Below are 19,392 nucleotides of genomic sequence, written 5' to 3' on the forward strand. Positions count from 1 at the left end.
TATGGCCAAGATGTCGACCGTCAGAGAGCGAGCAGTGTCCTCCATACCCGCGGGTGAAGTGTGGCAGCAGACACAATGGAAAAGCCCCCTGGCAAGAATGTTCTTCTTCTTTCGACGAAGAAAGCGCAGCTGGTTCATCGGGATGGTCGTGTTGGAGTTATTCTACGTCTTCGTGTCGATTCCGCTGCGTATCGGCTTCCTGTTTGACCCTTACGCTACAGATGACTGGAGCTCCGGTTGGACAGACGAACTTACAGTATTTACAGTTCTAGACGTGCTCGCAGACACCGCAGGGTTCGCCAGTCTATTGGATATATTTGCAGCTCAACGTCGAGCTCAAGCTGCCGTCGCTGCAGACGCCATTGGATCGATTGGAGCTCGGCGACAGCGCTCTACTAAAGGCCCCAATAACCCACCTGGACGTAGAGCTTCTCTCCTCTCTGGTATACGAGATTCCATGCAAGTGGCATGGTCTTTAAACACAATTATCCCAAAAAGCCATCGACATCACGGGATCCAAAGACCCGTCCTATTAGAAATTATTTCCATGATCCCATTAGAACTCCTCGCGTTAGCATTTGGCCCCAACGCTCTGCACTTACTGCGAGTATTGAAGCTACTACGACTGTATCGAGTACCTGGCTGTATGCGCGAACTAAAACACATGTATACAGGCTCGAGAGTTGTCCGGATACTCGAGTATACAGGCAACGTCGTTCTCTTCAACACTGTCGTAATGGGGCTTGTAGCTTGTCATTGGATAGCGTGTGGGTACATGGCTGTAGCGCATCTGGAGTGTGGTATCGACTTCATGCTCTGTAGTAAAGCTCTCACTGTACTTACGACAATCCCCGGAGCTGGAGAACACGGCGTCCCAAAGGGCATCGCAGGGGTCTCGCCAACAGGAGACGGCTCTGGGTATACGTGTTGGGCTATCGACGACTACTTGGTGGGCACAAATGTGGGTCGACAATACGGTAGAGCGGTGTATTGGGCCTCCCGTTCGATGGTGACCGCAGGCTTCTATGACGTCGCAGCGTCGACCAACATCGAGACTGTGTATGTGATTTTTGCTCAAGTTCTCGGGGCCATCTTCACCACGGCAGTTCTCGCTACATTTCTCTTTATTTTCCGCTACAGGAATGCTCGAATGCAGAAATTTATGGCTCACGTAGACAGTGCGAAGGAGTACATGCAAGTGCGACATTTTCCCGAAAATGTACGCGAAGGAGTTCTCGGATATTACAAAAATACGTGGGCCACTCATCAGGCGTTGCAGCATGACGAGGTGATCGAACGTCTCCCAGGACACTTGAAGGTCAGTGTGTACAGTGTTTTAAAGACGAAACGTATCCAGGACGTGGCCTTTCTGGCTAAAGAGAGCATTGAGTTCATCAATACGCTGGCCCTTCGTATCGAATACTGTGTGTATTCCCCGAAAGATTGGATCATCGAGAAACTACCAGATGGCATGTATTTTGTACTACGTGGGAGTGTCCAACTCGACGGTCCGAGACACCCACAAACAGCGTATGCGAAAGCTGGCGATCACTTTGCAGAGGGTTCTTTATTGTTTCCTACTCGATCCGATGAACGAGCACGAGCTCAGACGTATTGCGATTTGTATAAACTCCCACAACGCAGTTTTAACAAGACGCTAACCGTGTTTCATCGCGAAAATGCGCCCCAACATTTGGAGGAAATGCGCTCGATGCACGCGCGACACGACCAGCAAGAGCAGAAGATGAAGAAAATGCTTGGACGCTCGGCAGATAACGCAGACGCCATGGCAAATATCAACAACAGTGGCGGGCGATACAGCGTCACCTACGGTAGTGACGTACGTGTCCGTCGGCAGCGGATTCCGTGGCGTATCCCGGGTTCGAATTTTCGGAAATATTGGGAACATGCGCGGCTGCTTTCGCTGATTTTCGTGGTCTTTGAGGTCCCGTTGTACTGCGTTTTCGACGCGGATACATTCCCTTTCGGTGCCAAGTCGATATACTCGTTTCAGTCCATGACATCCATCCTAGTTGAAGCGTTTTTTGTCGTGGATTTCGCGTTTCGAGCGCGGTTTTTCGCGTACGTAGACCAACTTGCGCTCATCACAGTGAGTGATCCAATCTACATCTTGGACGCGTATCGAGAGAACGGCATGTGGCTGGATCTATTGGCGATAATCCCTTTACCGCTAGTGGTAGAGTTTGTCGTAAATCGCGGTCACGGATGGACCATGTGGCTTCATATTAGTCGACTTATCCGTCTTCTACGAGCCCGCTATCTGCAACAAACGATCCAAGAATTCAGCCATATCCGAGGACTCTCGTCGAAAATGCAGCAGGCAGGGACGATGCTGCTGTACGTGACGTTGCTGCTTCATGTGACCGGTTGTCTGTGGTTTCTTATGGCCCGTTTCAGCGTGTTGGAAGCCGAGTTTGAGCCCATATTAGAGGAATACACACGTGATCGCTGTTTACGGGACGCCGGTCTTCATGGGAATTGTTCATGGACACTGTACGACGCGTATGGACAAATTGGCACAACCTTTAAGATACAAGACCCCGAACATTCGATTTATACAGTGCAGATGGCGTACATGCGCTCGATTTACTGGGCTATCGTTGCACTCACCACTGTAGGATACGGTGACATTGTGGCTTTCTCGACGTATGAAAGTTATTTTGCAGCGGTGTGGGTATTTTTCGGAGGGATTATAAATTACGGCGTCGTGGGTGCTATGTCCAATATCATTTCGAATCTTACGGCCAGTAGTCGCCATCATTCCGAGAAAATGAACGCTGTCAACGTGACGCTGGGGCACTTTCGTATCTCCGAGAGCGTTCGAGTGCGCATTCGACAGTTCTATCACCAGCAAATGTACGAGCAAAAAGTGACATCAGAGGTGGAACTTCTCGATGGGTTACCCACTCAACTACGCCATCGGATCTCCAGTATCCTCCACGCCGAGTCTGTACGTAAGGTGCCACTCTTTGTGGATGCGCAGAACGAACGTCTGCTCTATGAACTGACGGGACTATTTCGACGTCAATTGTTCCAACGAGGAGACCCTTTTTTCGCTGAGGGTACACTTTGTGAAGAAATGTATGTCGTTGTCAATGGACGAGCCAATATCTTTAGTAAACGAGTGGGTACATTACCGATTGGAGCGCTATCCGCTGGAGATTGCTTCGGTGTGTGTGAGCTTTTACTTCGGAAAAGCTTCAACACTACAGTCATCGCTGCAAGTGTCGTAGATGCCTCTGTCATCACGTATTCGGCTTTTGTTGCAAAAATCGAGCGTCATTTTCCCATTGAGATGGAAAATTTGCGCTCCCAAGCTACACAACAACACATTTTTGACACGTTGACGCTCGAAGCAGTGGTCGACAACATCAAATCGAGGTCGACTTTAATGAAATATACGGAAAAATGTACGAGTATGTTCGAGGAGAAGGAGAATTGGGGCAAGCAACGCAACAAGCTGCGTCTTCGACTCTATTGGGACTTAATCATACTCGCGTTGGATGTGTATAATGCCTTCCAAGTCACGTTCCGTATTGGGTTTCTAGCTCATCCTTCAAGTGGCACACGACTGTTTCTCATGGCATCGGACTTCGTAGGTGACGTCTTGTTGGCTGCAGATATTTACCTCAAGCTGTACTACTTTGAGTGTGAAGAAGTTGGTTTGATGAACCTCGTATACCGAGAGGAACGTAGTGAGACGTATACAGGTCGTGAGTTACGCAATGATTTACTGAGTAGTCTACCTCTGTACTACGTGGGGAGTAGCTTCCTGGCTATGAGTTTATGCAGACTCCCTCGGTTACTGCGACTCCACCAAATCCCAGGAATGATCGACTCGCTTATCATGCGATTGCAGCAAAAATTCTCAGCTGGAGGGAACATTTCGGCGTATCTGAGTCCTATCAAACTGGTACTTATTTTGTTATTTACGGGACATCTGGCTGCGTGTGTGTTCTACCTCATCTGCCACACCGATCACAACCACAAGAACTGGACCCACCACGACCCAATTGTAGTTATGGAGCACGAATCAACCGGCGTGCTTTACCTGCGAGCATTCTACTGGGCACTGACAACGGTAACTTTTCACATGTTTCCATGAAAATTTAAATTACTTACCTTTATTGTGATATTTGTAGTTGACACTTGTAGGGTCCAGAGAAATTGTGCCGTTAGGACTACCTGGAACGCTCTGGGCCACTTTCACGTGTCTATGCTGCGCATTTGTTGTGGGTCATATCGTGGGGGAACTCTCGGAACTTTTTCTGGAGATGGATGCAACTAAAAAAGAATTAAAAGAACGCGAGTCGCACTTCGACCAGTTCGCGAAAGATCACGATTTACCTTCCAGTATCTGCACCCGCGTGCAGCATTATCTTAAATTCCAGCATCATTATCTTAAAGGTCTGGATATCTACGACACGTTTAGCGATTTATCACCGAATCTACGCGTACAATTGATGCTGGATCTCCACGGAAATACTTTACAGAATCTTTGCATCGCCCCATTTCTGAATCAAACCCAGATCAATGGACTCGCCGTGAGGCTGAAATCGGAGCTTTACATTCCCGGAGATACGATTATTGTGGAGGGCGATCTAGGACACAAACTTTACATTGTGAAAGGAGGGACGGGGATGGTGCTCTGGAAATCTACAGGAACAGCTGTAGCCACTCTTACGACCCGGTAGTTTATTCGGAGAAGTGGCTTTCTTCCTACGTGGACAACGTCGAATTGCGTCCGTCCAGGCTACGACATGCAGTGAGCTGCTTGTCTTAGGACGTCGTTCGTGGGAGGAATTATTGGCTTCGAGTCCTCGTGAAGAAGCGGAGAGCACTGAACGTGCGTTGATCCAATGGGTACAGTTTTGTCTTAAAGGGTACAACATCATGACAGTGGAACTCGTGAAAGATATCAAATCTGGAGACAGTGGGACTTCCAAGAAGCCGAAAAATATTGAAGAACTTCGAGAACTTAACGCCGTTAAGACTCTAGATGACGAAGATAACACTCCAGTGACTGGTCCTCTTCGGTATATGTCAGCGACTGCACTTGAAGAGCGAAAAGTGCGTCAGCTGTTGCGGAAGACTGCAGGATATGGCGGTAGCAGAGCAAAACTTGGTGCTGCTGCGACGCCAAATATGCTGACGATTTTCTGTAATTGGATACGAGATCACGTGTTGCCAAGTGGACGCAAGGCAGCGAAACTCGGTCGAGTGTACGCTGATTACTCGCCTGAAAATAGTCGTACAGAACCTGTCCTCACACCTCCTAGTGGCCGTCGACTCTTTGCATGGCACACGCCCAGAAACACCTCGTCTCTCACGAAAATGAAGTCTTTTAAGAACGGAGCAGCGATGCAAATCAACCCCGTGAGTCGAAGCATGCGCGAGTATTATCGAGACGACCAACTGGACGAGATGGAGGAGGAATGCTGGCGTCGCTACAAAGTCTCGTTGTTCATGGCCGACGCGTTCACGGGCGAGGTGAGTAAACCGAGTCCAGTAGTAATTCCTGTATCCCCCCAGCTCTCAATTCAATCTCCACCAAGCACAATAACCTCTCAAAACACATCGAAGAATGAAGAAGACAGCGCGTCCACAGCTTCGAAGAAAATCCGCGTATCTCGTAAAACTTTCTGCGGTGCGATGCTGCCCGGTGCGAGTCCTCAACGTGCCACACGCACTTTGGTCACCACCGACGGTATGCGGTTCCTAGAGAACTACGAGTCCAGAAATCGTCCCAGCGAACGAGGTCTCAGCAGAAAACGTCGCCCTCGAGGCAGCATCCATGGCCACGAACTGCACCAGTCTTTTGGGCTGGCCAACCTGCCCTCTGGAGCCGCAAGAGCGCATCGTAGACAACGCAAGTTGAAGAGAAGTCAGTCTCTGCCTCTTTTTGATCGCCATTTCGCTCATATGATTCGTGACGAGCTCCAGGATTCGAACGCCAAAGAGTTCGAAAGTAAGTTAAACCTCGGCTTTGAGCTGCTCCAGCGTTGTCGACAACCTGAATTCTCGTCGCTTTTTCGAGTTTATCTGTCGTGGCTGAAGCATAAAAGTGTCTGGAGTCAGTGGTACTCGCGACAAATGGAGCGCTTTACGTGGCTCAACAGCTTCTCGTCGTCACATTCTGACTCGGAAAATGCGGAAAAGCCACGTACAGATTCGTTTTTCCACGACGTGGGACATAGTAGAACCGCGTCTTTAAAGTCGCTACGTGATACAGGTAGCACGTCGAGTAAAGCCGAGGCGTTCGTGAACCTACTGTCTCGATGCTTTCGACTGTGGGAGTGGCTAGTGGTTCTTGTTGGACTCTTCTACGCCGTGACGATCCCGTTCTTCGTGTGTTTCGCCTCCGACCTCGAAACGTTCCACGAAGACCACGAAGACGAAATCGCTTTAGCGCATTGGGAACGTATTGTGGTTTTGGTTGACTTGGTCTGCATCGCCGACTTTTTTCTTAAACATTCAGCCTTCCGAAAAGTATTAGTTCTACGTGACGGAGGTAGTACGGACGTCCCTACTGCTACTCCACAGCCAGTGGCGCCACCTCCGTTGAAGTCGATGAGTAGTTTGAGGACGTTCGTACCAACGGCCCCACCACAAGTGACACATAAACGCAAGAGCTGGTGGCACCAGCATGTGAATACCCACTTATGGATCGACCTTGTGACGTCGTTACCCTTCGATATCCTGCTGTACATCCCCCCGCTTTCGACGTCAAGTATGAACGATCATCGCTGGTTCTACTTGTCGCTCTTCCAACTGAACAAAATCCCGCGTATTCTGGAGTCTATCGAAGCGAGCGAGCGACTCACTCAGTTCCTGGCTGCAGATCTGAATCTACCCATAGGAGAGAGTCGACTGCACTTCATCCGCACCGTGTGTATCTATCTTTTATCGGGTCATTGGATCGGTTGTCTGTGGTTTCGTCTGGGCTTGCATGCGTACAATATCTACGGAGGGTCCTGGCTTTCCACGTACAAAATGCTGGCGGTAGACGAGTTCGAAGAGCTGAGTGAGATCCCCACTTGTCGACGATATCTTCGCTCGCTGCACTTTGCTATTGGCTCAATTACTACGGTTTTCTATGGCGACGTCGTGAGTATGAACGCGATTGAGACAGTAGTAGAGATTGCGTTTATCGTGGTCTGTATCTTGATCTTCGGGGTGCTAGTTGGCGCGCAAGGAGAGATGATTGAAGCCAACTACAAGCACAAGATGCTGTTCGAACAGAACTTGATGGAACTGTATCATTTCTTGAAGAACAACGACGTCCCACGCGACGTTCGACAGCGACTACGACTCTACTATACCAACACATGGCTCAAGTACCACGGCCACGACGATCTCGAAGGTGTGCGAGGTCTTTCGACGTTGCTGGTGGAGGATATCGCCCAGTATACCCTTCGAAGCTTTGCCAACCGTGTATCCATTCTCAAGAGCTGTGACGAGAGCTTCCTGCGCTCTTTACTGACGTGTTTAAAACACATTATCTGCTCGTCATCGGAGGCAGTTGTACGCAAGGGAGACGTCGATCGGAGCATGTATTTCATCGCGAAAGGAAAAATCCTCGTCCAAGGGCCGGGGTTCGAGCTGGTGAAGCACGAGGGAGATTTCTTTGGGGAATTGTCGCTCTTGTATGGCATTCCTCGGTCTGCCACGTGCTCGTCGCTGGGTGTTTCGTTGCTCTACGTGCTCGAGTGGGAGACGTACGAGAGGCTGCTGGCGGATTATCCGGAATACCGTGAACAAAACCGACGCGAGTGGGTTATTGTGAGCACGGTGTTGAAGACAGGGGAGTCGCGCTTCCGCTCTATCATTAACATTGTAGCGCGCATGGAAAAGGCCAACTGGGTGCTTGTGGACCAGATTATTCGCAAGGCCAAGAGTCTCAAGTAGAAGTGCAACGAACGTAGCCATTTTCTGAAATAGAATCTGTAGCCATCTTTGCTCGACCGATGCATGTTTTATGGCGTGATGCGGATCCGAACATGCGCCATTTCTTTCTTGTTTCCTATTGGTTAAAAATATAATGTGGCATCCAATCCAACGTGTTTAGACACAGCATAAGCCCCGATCTACTTCTGAGCAGCTCCACTCCTTCATCCGCCTTCGTCCGCCTACGATGCGTCCGTCCGCTATCCGTTGCTTCTCGTCCGCCGCTGCGTCGCTCAAGAAGACGCCGCTGTATGACCTGCATGTGTCTCTAGGTGGCAAAATGGTGCCGTTTGCTGGCTACTCGATGCCCGTGCAGTACCAGGCTGGTGTGCTGCAGTCGCACCTGCACACGCGCGAGCAAGAGAAGGCGTCGCTCTTCGACGTCTCACACATGGGTCAGCTGCGTATCACGGGCAAGGATCGCCTGCAGTTCCTCGAGAGCGTCGTGGTGGGCGACCTGCAGGCTCTGGGCAGTGGCGAGGCTAAGCTCAGTCTCATCACTAACGACCAGGGCGGCATCATCGACGACTGCGTGGTCTCACGCTATGACGACCATCTGTACGTGGTGGTAAATGCTGGCAATCAGGACGTGGACCTTGTGCACATGCACAAGCTCTCCGAGGGTTTCAAGGGCGATGCGTCCATCGAGCGCATCCAGGATCGCGCGCTCGTGGCTCTACAGGGCCCTGGAGCCGTCGATGTGGTGGAGACGCTAAACCCTAACGTAAACTTAAAAGACCTTGAGTTCATGCACGGCGTGTTCACGCCCTTGAAGCTCAAGGACGGCAAGCAAGTGGACGTCATTCTCACGCGTTGTGGCTACACTGGTGAGGATGGATTCGAGATCTCCGTGCTCAGCAAGGACGCCGAGACTTTCGCGCGAGCTCTGCTTGATGACGAGCGCGTGTTGGAAGCTGGCCTTGGGAGCCCGTGACAGTCTGCGTCTCGAGGGCGGGTCTGTGTCTGCATGGCCACGACATTACGGACAAGATTACGCCTATTGAAGCCACGCTAGCGTGGACTATTGGCAAGCGTCGTCGCGAGGAGGGAGGCTTCCCTGGTCACAGCATTATTATGGACCAGCTGAAGAACAAGACGGCCACGAAGAAGCGTGTCGGCTTCGTGGTGGACGGAGCAGCCGCGCGTGAGGGCGCAGAGCTCTTTGACGCCGACGACAACGTTGTGGGTCACGTGACCAGTGGTACCTTCAGTCCGTCGCTCAAGAAGGCCATCGGTATGGCCTACGTCAACAAGAATGTGGGCAAGATCGGCACGGACCTGCACGTCAAGGCCCGTAAGAAAACGCAGCAAGGCTGTCATCACCAAGATGCCGTTTGTGCCGTCCAACTACTACAAGAAGGAGTAAGCAGCAGTACTGGAAGCGTCGTAGCGTTGGCTCTCATGCCACCGAGCTTCTTCCTTTGGCCCTATACGTATACCCCTAAAAGCTGACGCCGGCAGGTATACAGAGTTTAATGCACAGATCTTTTTCCGGCTATACCTTGCAAGTTATAAGAATGCGTCGGAATTCGACTAAATTACTTACCAAACTAGAGGAGAATAAATTTTAAACTGAGCTGCTTGCTGCCGCGCGTGAGTGCAGATTCCGCAGTGCCTTGCGGGTCCAAACCCAGTTCTGAAAAGGGCGAAATGAGTGCTCCATCTAGGACTGTAGCCACATCTTGTGCGTTTTCAAGTATCCGGAAGAAAGCGCCCGCAAAGTCGATATGCTGGTCCAGTTTGGTAACTTTTGCACGTGCGTCAAAATGGAGCGTCGCCGTAAATTGCGGCTCGATCGTCTGACCCACTATACGCTGAGCTATACTGTCTTGTATATGTATAAAAAAGCGGATACACCATTATCAACGTGTCTCGCGAGATCCGCATCCTGACTGCTCCTTTTGCTTCCAAGACCCAAGTGAGTTTCTCCTCGTTCGCCTGGGCCTCCATCTCCTGTATTGGAGCGTGCACAACCTTGAATGTGCCTGGCAGTATTTCTAAAGTACCATGGTACGACGTGTAGCGTTTTAGCTGCAGCAAAAGTGCTTCTATTCCGTCCGTCGTGCTGCCTTGTGTGATCATTTCCGGAGCACACACCAGCTTCACAAAACTCTCCTGTAGCGAACTAGACTCCGTTGAATGCAGTGCAAAACCCGATCGAAAAGCGCGTAAGAAGTGCTTGACCACGAGCATCGGTCTGGGGTCGTTCCAGGTCGTAAGAGGTTGTGCATCCAGTAAGAAATAGCCTCTCAAAAAGTCCCGATAGTCCTGCAAGTTTTGGAGATGCCCGTTCATCCCCTCGGTCTCTAGAGACAGCGTACTGACGAGTCCACGCTGTCGTGCACGGTATCTGCGCTGGTTAAGTTTGCATTGGGCTTTGCGTCTCGCCTTGCGCTGCTCCTCGTCCTGCAGAAGGCGCCGACGTCCGCGTTTCTTGGGTGGAGGTTTCTGCTCATCATTCGGACCATTAGCGGCGCTCTTTGTAGGGCGTTTGCCCTGGGCCTTCGAGGGAATAAGCTTGGCTGGTGGTATCGATGGTGGTAACAGGTTTACAGGAGGGCTCTTCTCCTCCTGCAACGACATCGTTAGCGTCGGCATCGTAGTCTGAAGTGAGGGAGTTTCTTTGGCCAAGACGGGTGAGTCACCCCGCTTTATAAATCGTAAACCAACTAGAAAGTCAAAAAGCCAAACTGCTATGACGGGATATGCCTGTTAATTACGTTACTTTCGACTTATGGTTGATGAGCTAAAAAACAAATATTGATTCACTAAGCAGCTAAATACGAAAATGCAGGTGTGAGCGTCTAGGAAGAATAAAAATTGCAAGCCTTACCCTAGAAAGACAATTGGCCTAAGTACGATCTGCGCCATTTCAAAATAACGGGAATTTGAGAGTACTTAAAAATTGCATTGGACCAAAATGACAAATTTGAACAGAATTCACATTGTTGGATCTGGAGAAATACTTAAAAAAGCTCGAGTGACTGTTTCAAAAAGCCCATTTTAAACAGCTAATTCATCCGGGATAAACCATCCGACGAGCAGTATTTGCGTGTGTGCAATCGGTTGGCTAGTTGAACTACCAGCGGTGTTGGGTCAGCGCAAATGGACTCTTCATCAATTATAATTGATAGACTCTCCATGAGCTGCCAGCTGAGCTTGTCAATTACTCCGACTCATCTGTAAACTTTTCTAAAGAGAGAATCATGCCAGCCGGATTTTATTTTGCGCCTCATCTTTCAAAACAATAGCGTAAATTGCCAGAATTAATCCGTTGGGGCCTGGTATTTCCAGTACAAATTTGTACAAACAACATACTGCACTGCATTTTAAAAGCACTGCAAGCTGTTAAAACGCAGAAGATCAGCAGAAAACCAAGATCCGAGGGAAAAATGAACGCAATGAAGAGATAATTGAGTCTCCTGAAGCATTAACCTCTTAATTAAAAGACTGCCTTTCTTATTCTGAAGTGTTGGTGCCCAGCGACGTTTGATCCAAAGCTGGCACGGCATCTTCGACCGACACACAAGGGTCACCTCCAAAGACACTTTTCAGCAAGTTAATTGTGGCAAGAATTTCACGAATCCTTCCTTTGGCATTTACAATCGCGAAACGCCACTTACGTACCGCAAGCTTCTCTTGTGTATCTGATAACACTTGAATCGCAGTGGCATCCAGGTCGCTCACGACATGGTAATGTTTTTCTTCAAAAGAGAGATTTTCACCCAATCTTCTTTATGCAGAGAATTTACTGTATTAATAGCATCGCTGTATCTTGTTGTAGATCCGCAGACTTTGCAAAATGGGCGCGTACGAGAAAATGAAAACGGTTGTACTAGAAATATAGCTCGACCATTGTTACCGTATTGCGTTAAATGATCAAAAACGGGTGTTCAGTGCTGATCTACTGCACCACTTCGCCCTTGCCCAGCAGCCATTGGATGATACAGGCATAGTTAGCAAGTTCTGTCTTGTTGGTCGACAACAAAAGGTTCGTGCGTTCGTGCGGGTCCGTCTCCACATCAAACAGCATCGGTTCGTCGTCGCTGTAGCCAATCACGTACTTATAACGACCGTCAAACCAGAGCTTCCACGCTCCTAGCGCTGATCGCAACACACGCTTCTTATAAGGTTTTCCTTCAAGAAGTGCTCGGAACGAATAGGCCTCCGACATTTGAGGAGGGACGTTCTCAACCTCGCCAACATCTAGAAAAGTACGTGCCAGATCAATAAGCGACACGCCAGCATTTGTAGGACGTTCCTTGTACTGCGGGATCCACCACATCACCGGCAATAACAAGGGAACGCTTACGGGAGGGCTGGAACGGGACGTCGTTCGCCCAATAGGCACGATCAGCGAGCAAAATGCGTGAGCACTCGGAAAATACGACCGTCTCACTTAGGTTTACAGCCGCCAGGATACGACCAATATGCGCGTCAATGTTCTCTATCATGGCCGCGTAGTCGGCACGCGTTCGGTTGTGCATGGCGGCAGTAAAGTTACCGGTATAGTCAACCGGTTGGGGAAAAACTTGGTTCTGCATTCGGCCGTACATGCTCTCCGTGATACTCATCGGGTAGTGCGGTCCGTTCCAGTTCACAATCATAAACCACTCCTTATCATCGGGTTTCTCACGAAGAAGCCGCAGAGCCTGGTCGGCTACCCAGTTGTCGTTGTAGAGCTCGTCCGGAAGCGGATTTGGAAAAGTATCCTTGTAGAATCGAGGGTCTCCAATCTTCGTGTTGCCCCCTACCGTTCGAGCGCGGGTGTCGTTTAGGAATACATCCGTGGCGTTGTGTTCCAGTAAGTAGTCCGTATAGGGCTCAATGTAAGATCCATTCGGGTAGGGTTCACCGAGGAAGTACGACTCAAAGACACCGACACAGTTGACCATGTCGGAAAAGCCCCACTCTTCGGCGTGTAGGTTACCGTCGTGGTTCCAACCGAAACTGTTGAGCGTATCATTCTTGTTCAAATCGAGTTTACCGACGGCCATCGTGTGGTAACCAGCCTCTTGTAGTAGTTTGTAGTAAGTCGTCATGCGGTTGATCGGGAAGTTGTAGCGGTTGGTCAACACACCGACCTCTTCGTAATGACTGGCAGCAGCAAAGCACGCACGCGAAGGTCCACAGACCGGAGAAGCCGTGATTGCACGCTTGAAATGGAGTCCACGCTCACGGATGCTATCGATGTGTGGGGTCTGGAGAAAGTCCGTCTCCGTGCCGTTGTTAACCCAGTCGAAGCGCAGCTCATCAAGGAAGAAGACAAGAATGTTGGGCCGAGCTTCAGTGACAGATACCAGGCTTATTGCAGCCATCAAGATGGTCGATGGCCAATTCATTGCACCCAATGAAGATTGTTGTTAGACCAGAATGGAGCGTCGAACCCGATTGGGCAACGGAGTGGTGACAGCAGCAGCATCGACGACTAAGACTTCGCAAGATGGCAAAGCGACTTGTTGCAGTTCGACACGAGAGGTGCATTGAAGATTCGTGGCGACAAGCACAAGCGCAGAAGGGAGCGTGCTGGGCGGCCTGACAAGTGAAGCGCCCCTGCAAGTGCATGCAGTGTAGTTAGTTTTTTTCTTTTCAGAAGACTCCCAATCAACCACTTTTCAACTCACCTTCTAGTGCGCACTTCCTCTCCTCCACCACTCGACCACCAACCTTCCTCTGCGGCCAAGTTTCAACAGGTTATGATGTCCTCAAAATCGGCCGCGTCCTACACGACTAAGCTGAAGCTGTTCAACGGGACTGGGTTCCCAGCGTGGGGCGCCCAGGTTAAGCTGGTACTGGAGATCAAGGGGCTGTGGGATGCAATCCAGCTACCCATGCCCACGGAGCAAGATCTGAAGGTCGAGAAGGATCCAACAGCGGCTGGGTCGGAATCGTCATCGGCGTCCGGGACGCCATCGGCTGCGGCAGCATCAGTGGCTGCTGTGGCACAAGTGAAGGAAGCAGTGGGAGAAACAACAACTCCGTTCCACGACCTCATGATCAGGCAAAAGATGGCCTCATCAATCATCCTCGCGGCGCTCGATGAAAAGATTGCCGCAGAAGTGTACCTGCTGGACCATCCGATGGCAATTTTGAGACACCTTCGCATGACGTACAACGTCAAATGCAGTGCTAGCGTTGGAGCTGCCAAGCGCGAGTATATCGGGCTGTACCTGGACGGTGACAACTCGATGATCGACCACATCAAGAACACGAGGCGTGTGATCGACGAGCTGCAGGAGCAACGTGTGGTTCTGTCTGATGAAGAGAAAAGGCAGAATTTTATGCAGAGTCTGGGACCTGCTTGGAATGGCTTCGTTGGCGTGCTCGAGTCTTGCGCGACATTTGAGCTCATGATCCAGCGTTGCCAGGCTGAAGCGATCCGCCGTGATCAGCAAAAGAATCGACGCTCGACGGCTGGATCGGGCAGTGGTAAAGGTGCTGCTGCGTTCAGTGCAGAACAAACGGCTGGCAAGCAGAAGGCGGGCAAGCCGAAGAAGAAACGTGACATGAGCAAGGTGAAGTGCTACAAGTGTGGCAAGACGGGACACTTCGCTCGAGACTGCAAGACTGATGAATCACCGTCGAAGGCGGAAGCTGCCAGTGTCGCATTCACTGTGGACGACGCGACCGATGACAACAAGAGAGGGTGGATCGTGGACAGCGGAGCCACGAGCCACATGACGGGGCACTTTGACAATCTCATCAATGTGCGTGAGTTGACGGATCCTCGTGTACTGACGGTAGCATCCGGCGACAACTTGGTGGCGACTGCGGTTGGTCAAGCACCGCTGGAAAAGGACGGACGAGAAGTCTGTGTCCTGCAGGAAGTACTGTTCGTCAAGGGACTGGCACGCAACCTGATTTCAGTAGCTGCTGCATCACGTCGCGGTATGACGGTGGAGTTCAAGGGCGCGTCGTGTATCATTCGCTCGCCATCTGGAGTGTCAGTTCTGGCGTCGCGAGAGAGTCAAGCAATGTATGTGGTGGATGCCACTAGTGTAGCTGTTAAGCAGGCGGCGATGATGACGGCCGAAACGCCGCATCTTGAAACCTGGCACAAGCGACTTGGACATCTCAATTCTCGCAGCGTTCACCTACTGCTTGAGGACCTGAAAGTGCCATGGCACGGAACCGTGAATCAATCGTGTCCGACCTGTGTGAGTGAGAAACTCGCGCAGAACCCATTTGCGGTTAAGGGAAGGCGCGTGCTGAAAAACAACCAAATGCTGTTGGCCATCGACTACGTAGGTCCGATGCAGGTCACAGCTCGGGAAGGATATACTGGTTTGGCCAATATCGTTGTGGAGCCCTTTCACTTGGAAATGGCGTACCCGCTGCGAGAGAAGAGCTCTCGTGCTCAGCTGGATGCAGTCAAGGACTGTATTGCAAAGTTGAAGGCCTATGCGCCGGAGTATCGTGTGGCGTTCATTAAGTCCGATAACGCTGCAGAGTACGTGGGTGGCGAGTTTGCTGCGTACTGCAGCAAGCTCGAGATTGTGCAGGAATTCTCGACACCTTATAGTCCCCAACAGAACGGAAAGGCGGAGCGTGGCAATCGCGTCATAGTAGAGATGGCTCGTACGCTGATGCAGGGAGCAAATCTACCCAATGCCTACTGGGCTGATGTAGTCGTGTGTGCGGCGTACATCAGAAACCGCTGCCCGACTAAGGTACTAGACGGTAAAACCCCGATGGAAGCTTTTCTTGGTTCGCCGCCCGACATCAGCAATCTGCGTGTGTTTGGATGCAAGGTGCAGGTTTTGGTGCCGAAGGAGAACAGGAAGAAGCTGGACTCGAAGACTCGGAATGGGATTTTTGTTGGCTACGCTACCGGTGGCGCTTATCTCGTCCACATTCCGGATCGTGGCACTGGAGAGACTATAACAGCGCGCACAGTCGTCTTCTACGAGGATCAGTTATTACCACCAAGAGATGAAGAAGAAGTTAAAATCTACACGCAGCTCGATCTAGCTCAGCAAGAGCTAGTTAATCGCATGGAGGGTCAACTTCGGTTGGAGGATGTTGAAGAGGAGAAGGAAGACGTGGTCATGAGATCTACTGCCAATCGGTCAATTGACTCTGAAGCAACGGAAATCCCTCGACAACCCCCGTCTGGTCCGGAACCAGTGGGAGTTGTGCGACAGCAAGCTCGTCTTCGAGGAGATCCCCGTGTGGAAAAAGCAATTCCTCTTCCGCGTCGCTCGAGCAGAATCCCGAAGCCCAGTCAGCGACGTCTGAATTATGAGGAAAGTCATTTTTCACTGGAACAAGTGTGCAATATGGTAGAGGAACGACTGGCGCCTGCACAGGAAGATGGTACAAGCATTTCCGATGGCTTTATATATCGTCAACTGACCCCGAGTGACCTAACTAACTGGGCACTAGGTGTGGAACCCATTAACTTGGATGAAGTAAATGCTTCGGAGGATCGGAACGAGTGGGAGCAGGCAATGGACGACGAAGTCCAGAGTCTTGTGGACAATGGAACATTCGTGGAGGCCCAGCTACCATCCGGTCGATCAGCGATAAAGTCGAAGTGGGTGTTTAAGAAGAAAACCAACGCTGACGGAAGTCTGGACAAATACAAGGCGCGTCTTGTGGCAAAAGGTTTCAGCCAGCACGCCGGTGAAGATTACAGTGAAACGTTCAGTCCTGTGATACGACATAGCACACTTCGACTCGTGTTGGTCATTGTGGTAATCAAGCGCATGAAGAGATTGCAGCTGGACGTGAAGACCGCCTTCTTGAACTCCAATCTGGACGAGGAGATCTACCTGGAACCAGCCGAAGGATATCGCAGGTGCAAAGGCTGTGTATGGCGCTTGCTGAAGGCTCTGTATGGGCTAAAACAAGCCTCTAGGTCGTGGTACGGACACTTGTGCGCTTTTCTGAATGCGCAGGGTTTTCGTCAAGGCCAGGCGGATTACTGTCTATTTGTGAAAGGCGCTGCGGAAGACTTGGTGATTGTTCTCATTTACGTTGATGACATCTTGATTTTCGCCATGCGAGACGAAGACATTGTATCTTTCAAGGCAGCAATGGAGGCTGCGTTCGAGGTGAACCATTTCGAGGATGTTAATTTTTTCTTGGGCCTCGAGCTGACCTGGTCACCCAGTGGTGACGCAGTTTGTGTTGGCCAGCGAAAATATTCTCACACAATTCTGGAGCGATTTGGCATGGAGAAGACAAGATCTGCAGCTACACCAATGGAAGAGCGATACCGAGATAAGCTCTTCCTCGACGAGGATATTTGTGAATTCAAGCCTCGACCTGCCATCGGTGCACTGCTGTATCTGTCGGTCATCAGTCGACCAGACTTGGCTACTGCGATTCGCCTACTTGCTCAAGAGACCGAGCGACCTACACGTGTTGTGGAAGACGGGATTAACCGTGTGTTCCGATATCTCAACGGTACGCGTGATTTTGGACTGGAATTCAAGCAACGTAATGAAAGCGGACTTGTCGTGTATTGTGATGCTGCTTTTTCGGTGGAACGTGAGTCGCATTCGTCTACTGGCTTTGCCATATTCTATTGTGGCAACCTCGTGGAGTGGGGCTCGAAGAAACAATCAATGGTGACGCTGTCCTCCACAGAAGCGGAGTATATTGCAATGGGGATAGGCGTCCAGGAGTGTATCGGGCTCAACATGGTGCTGAAGGATTTGAGGATGGAAGCTGGCGAGATTCTTGTGTTCGAAGACAACCAAGGTGCTCAACATCTCGCTGAAAGCAAAGCAGTAACTCAGCGATCGCGTCATATCAACACTAAGTATCACTGGTTGCGACAAAAGGTCAAGGAGCATGAAATCCGCATCCAGTACTGCCCCACATCAGAAATGGTTGCCGACCATTTTACCAAGCCTCTTGGGACCATCAAGTTCAAGCATTTTCGCGATGAACTCGGAGTTCGCCGAGTGGGAGTGTTAGATCAGAATGCAGCGTCGATCCGATGGCACGGAGTGTGACAGCAGCAGCATCGACGACTAGACTTCGCAGATGGCAAGCACTGTGCAGTCGACACGAGAGTGCATGAGATCGTGACGACAGCACAGCGCAGAGAGCGTGCTGGCGGTCTGACAGTGAGCGCCTGCAGTGCATGCAGTGTAGTAGTTTTCTTCAGAGACTCCATCACACTTCACTCACTTCTAGTGCGCACTCTCTCTCACACTCGACACACTTCTCTGCGCAGTTCACATGTTTTAGACGGGATGAGTGATTGCGAGTGATCATCTCACAGCGATCATCCATGCTGCAGGACCACCAGAAGCTACGTTTGGGGCAGTTTTTCCTTGGCTTAGCGCCCTGCTCATGATGCATACCGCCATGGTGCTTCGTGATGTCTTGATGAGCTTGTTTCAGTTTTATGTCCATTCCCAGAGCGCATCTTGAAGGTCTCCGATAGCATGAAACCCAATGACAAGGAGCTGGAGGTGACTGTCAGCTTAATTGTACAGTACCAGCCATTCTTATGGACTCAACATGTGCAGGTTTACTACACCCAATTCAAGCAACTAACGCTAATGCTATCCAACGCAGTTCGTTGTCCAATTTCTGCAATAATCCGATGAGTGTGGACACTAGCAGATGACACTAACAGCTCATGTATTACTCGACGAGGTAAGGCGCCCTGATTGGACTGCTGCCCGCCCAATATGCTCGCATGGACACCTTACGTCAAAGTAGCACGAGCACGACCCCAGGTTAAATTCAGTTGTAACCCGCCTTCATGAAAGCTCAGCTTATCCGTTTATTTTTAATATCAAGCCGGCGTCGACAACAAAGCATCTGATTGTACGATATTTCGTGCGGTGCAACTATACATTTTTTTTCGTGCGGATCTCAGCAACTCTGGATAAAATCAAGAAAATGTATTCAAGATCTAAAAGCAGTGTGTGCATCCATGGTAGAAAAAACGTGGTTTTAATAACTATACTGACGAAATCAACTGCAGATTGATAGCGGAATCCCATCTCAAGTAAGCTCTAGATAGAGCAGAGTTGGGACTAACCCGCGCACACTAATCAACTTTTTCACTCAGTGCTTGATCTATTGACATGACCCTGTCCGGTGTGGCGAGGAGGGTTCAAACTAGTTTTAGGAATTTGAAGACCTGGCTAGTCAGATGACATTTGGAGGAAGGCTCGGGGTGTTTCCCTAAGCTTAACATCAACTCGTTGTTCGTGGAGTTATGGCAAAGCTTCTTGCGCACGCGGCTTCATGGGAGGCATCAACGAGAATTCTCGAGCTGTTAGTGGTCATCCTAGTTTTTCCTTCGCACATACATTTCCGAGCTCCCTGTATTGATGATGTATTTATAGCAACTTGTTTTCGTAAAACAAGATATTAATATCAGCTTTTAGGTCAATCCACTTAGATGTAATCTTCTTGGCGCCAGGGAACGGAAAAAATAATATGCGTAAAAAT

At 50.3% G+C, this 19,392-nt stretch overlaps 5 protein-coding genes across 5 annotated transcripts; 3 read left to right on the top strand and 2 right to left on the bottom strand.

Moving 5' to 3' along the window:
* Positions 1-142: 142 nt before the first annotated feature.
* PITG_15319 (Voltage-gated Ion Channel (VIC) Superfamily) lies at positions 143-5,024 on the top strand (the record flags this gene model as incomplete). Its single annotated transcript, XM_002898715.1, has 4 exons — positions 143-4,102; positions 4,164-4,691; positions 4,774-4,954; positions 5,014-5,024. 4 exons carry the CDS (start codon positions 143-145, stop codon positions 5,022-5,024), a joined length of 4,680 nt encoding a protein of 1,559 aa, XP_002898761.1.
* Positions 5,025-5,409: 385 nt separating this feature from the next.
* Positions 5,410-7,929, top strand: PITG_15320 (Voltage-gated Ion Channel (VIC) Superfamily; the record flags this gene model as incomplete). The annotated part of the gene is made up of 3 exons (XM_002898716.1): positions 5,410-5,511; positions 5,605-6,128; positions 6,258-7,929. The coding sequence occupies 3 exons, from the start codon at positions 5,410-5,412 to the stop codon at positions 7,927-7,929; spliced, it is 2,298 nt and encodes a 765-aa protein (XP_002898762.1).
* Positions 7,930-8,155: 226 nt separating this feature from the next.
* Positions 8,156-9,453, top strand: PITG_15321 (aminomethyltransferase; the record flags this gene model as incomplete). Its single annotated transcript, XM_002898717.1, has 2 exons — positions 8,156-8,874; positions 8,919-9,453. 2 exons carry the CDS (start codon positions 8,156-8,158, stop codon positions 9,418-9,420), a joined length of 1,221 nt encoding a protein of 406 aa, XP_002898763.1.
* Positions 9,454-9,518: 65 nt separating this feature from the next.
* On the bottom strand, positions 9,519-10,566 carry PITG_15322 (uncharacterized protein; the record flags this gene model as incomplete). The annotated part of the gene is made up of 3 exons (XM_002898718.1): positions 9,519-9,782; positions 9,826-10,401; positions 10,522-10,566. The coding sequence occupies 3 exons, from the start codon at positions 10,564-10,566 to the stop codon at positions 9,519-9,521; spliced, it is 885 nt and encodes a 294-aa protein (XP_002898764.1).
* A 1,306-nt stretch (positions 10,567-11,872) lies between these two features.
* On the bottom strand, positions 11,873-13,286 carry PITG_15323 (uncharacterized protein; the record flags this gene model as incomplete). Its single annotated transcript, XM_002898719.1, has 2 exons — positions 11,873-12,229; positions 12,300-13,286. 2 exons carry the CDS (start codon positions 13,284-13,286, stop codon positions 11,873-11,875), a joined length of 1,344 nt encoding a protein of 447 aa, XP_002898765.1.
* Positions 13,287-19,392: the final 6,106 nt, after the last annotated feature.

The sequence above is a fragment of the Phytophthora infestans genome, genomic scaffold (genome assembly GCF_000142945.1).
Source record: "Phytophthora infestans T30-4 supercont1.35 genomic scaffold, whole genome shotgun sequence".
Classification (NCBI taxonomy): Eukaryota; Oomycota; class Peronosporomycetes; order Peronosporales; family Peronosporaceae; genus Phytophthora; species Phytophthora infestans.